This window comes from Capsicum annuum, chromosome 8, assembly GCF_002878395.1.
Source record: "Capsicum annuum cultivar UCD-10X-F1 chromosome 8, UCD10Xv1.1, whole genome shotgun sequence".
Lineage (NCBI taxonomy): Eukaryota > Viridiplantae > Streptophyta > Magnoliopsida > Solanales > Solanaceae > Capsicum > Capsicum annuum.
In genome coordinates this window covers 121,150,687-121,152,116 of record NC_061118.1, presented here as the reverse complement: position 1 = coordinate 121,152,116, position 1,430 = coordinate 121,150,687, and the positions used below count along the sequence as shown (strand labels likewise).

The window sequence follows — 1,430 nt, the reverse complement described above, 5'->3', positions numbered from 1 at the left end:
CCAATAGTTTTAGTCCTGCAGTTTGTCAAAAATTATACTTTTGATCTCTGTCATATATTTACCAAATTACTCTTTCCGTTTCATATTTGGTCCTAATATTAAAAATAAATATTTTATTTTATTTATCATTTTAGCAAATCAAGTCTTATTAATTTTTTTCATATATTATCTTTAGGGGTTGTTTGATAGAAGGGATAACTTATTGCGGAATTACTTTTAAGATAACTTATCCCATGTTTGGTTGGGATAAAATTCATGGTTAACTTATCTTGGAATTAGTTATTTCAAAATTGTAGTGCAATTTTTATCCCTTCTTGAGAGTGAGATAACTAAGTTAGGGTAGCTAATCCAGAGATTAGTAATCTCGGAATAACTTATTTCTCAATCAAACGATCTCTTAGTATTAAATAACTAATAAAGTAGTATTAGTCAAATTTAGAGTTTCGAAATAATATTAATAAGGTTAATTTAGTAGAATACACCTTTAATTAAAGTTTTTAAAAAAAATATATCGGGTCACCATCAGTCAAGTAATATGAAACCAAGGAAGTGTGATTGTTAGATTCAATCGAAAATGTGAATTATTCTTTTTTAATCAAAACCACCTGAATTTTGATTGATGTTCCAGAAACCACAATATGAAAAAATTGCCAAGCACAAAAATAGACCAAAATAATAAAAATTGCATCTCAAAAAATTGTACTAGGCTCTTAAAATACACTAAAAATAACATGAACTATAAAAATTGTACTTCCACTTGTGATTTCCCGTTAAATATTTGCTCTTTTTGCAATTTATTTGGAATTTATCAATCTGAGTTTGATAAATATCTAATGAAAAAAAAAAAATCGCTTTAAGCAAAATTAAAGGGTCAAAACTACTTAAGTAATACATAAGGGAGTATTTTGAATCTACCGTCAAAATAAAGGAACTATTATTATCATTTTCTCCCTCCTTCTCTGTAACTACCATTTTATCATTACATAATAAACATGTATTAAAATCTCCTACAATCAACAAACATAGTAGGAAACAACATAGCATTCCCCGTCCTATTTAATTCAAAATCCTATATATGTAACTTTTCTTGTATATATTCAGTTGCAGGAGTTGGTTAATTTTAGGAGAGAAAAAAATAAAAGATGGCAGGAGGTGGAGGAGATCAAGAAACAAATTTGGAATATACACCAACATGGGTTGTTGCTGTGGTCAGCACTGTCATAGTTGCTATATCTCTTCTTGTTGAAAGAATTCTTCACTATGGTGGCAAGGTGAAGAATTGATTAGTTTTACGTTGACTGTCAGCTCGTTTCCAAATAGTTGTTGGTGTGCATCACAAAGTTTTCTTGATTTTCTTTGGTTGGTTTGTATAGTAAAGTTTATTCTTTTGTACTTATGATTTCCATCATGTTTATTTTCTTCATCAGCTT

At 28.6% G+C, this 1,430-nt stretch overlaps 1 protein-coding gene across 1 annotated transcript in view; it reads left to right on the top strand.

Moving 5' to 3' along the window:
• Positions 1-919: 919 nt before the first annotated feature.
• LOC107838840 (MLO-like protein 1) overlaps positions 920-1,430 on the top strand; it is a gene marked incomplete in the record, with an annotated part of 5,140 nt that continues 4,629 nt past the window's right edge. The window contains 1 exon segment of the mRNA XM_047395818.1: positions 920-1,271. Coding sequence (XP_047251774.1) covers positions 1,143-1,271 — 129 coding nt within the window.